General features: G+C 41.2%; 1 protein-coding gene across 1 annotated transcript in view; it reads right to left on the minus strand.

Moving 5' to 3' along the window:
* Positions 1–545: 545 nt before the first annotated feature.
* Positions 546–685, minus strand: part of MSI2 (musashi RNA binding protein 2) — a 254,277-nt gene continuing 254,137 nt past the window's right edge. Inside the window, exon 7 of the mRNA XM_035889498.1 lies at positions 546–596. Within this exon, the coding sequence (XP_035745391.1) occupies positions 556–596 (41 nt within the window). The 3' untranslated portion in view covers positions 546–555. The remainder of the gene's footprint in view (positions 597–685) is intronic.

The raw sequence follows: 685 nt of genomic DNA on the forward strand, positions 1-685 counted from the left end.
CGGGGGCCGCCAGCGCCATGGGGTCACGCTGGCGGCGGCGGGAACGCTCGTTTTTTGAGTAATTAAACCCTGCGTTGCTAACGATCGAGTGGGAGGAGACGCTAGTCTCGCTCCACCCTGACGACCAACGTCTCTCTGTTAACAAAGCGCCAACCTCTCGCTCCGGGGCTGCTTCCCAGACCCCATCATCCGTTTTGCTTCCTTGAGAAAATTGTTCCTAAAAAAGTTTGTGAGAAGTCATGCCTCGGTAACGCCCCCGACCCAACCCCTGTGAGTTACATTCCAAGTGGGCATTAAAAACTCATAACAAAGCAGAGGAAAAAAAAAAAAATAAAAAAAAAATTAAAAAGCAAACTCAAAGCAGTGAGGATATGGAGCCTTTAAAAAAATAAAAAATAAAATAAAGAGTCCAGTCAATCAAACCAGCCAGCAAGAGCAGCAATTTTTCAGTGGACATTGATATTAAGCATGGACCACCCAGGCTTTTTCTGTCTCTCTCTCTCTCTCATTAGCACTGTAGTAAACCCCGATTAATTTGTTATGCATCTTTAAGAACTAGTTGATAAAAATTATGTCTTGTGAAATCGGCAAATAGTCTGCAAAGTGAAATAAGAACAGAAATTAATAGATTAAACTGAAAAGATAAGTCCCAGAAATTAAAAAAAAAAAAAAAAAAAAGAAAAGA

The sequence above is a fragment of the Egretta garzetta genome, unplaced genomic scaffold (assembly GCF_000687185.1).
Source record: "Egretta garzetta isolate BGI_Z169 unplaced genomic scaffold, ASM68718v1 scaffold120, whole genome shotgun sequence".
NCBI classification, from domain to species: Eukaryota; Metazoa; Chordata; class Aves; order Pelecaniformes; family Ardeidae; genus Egretta; species Egretta garzetta.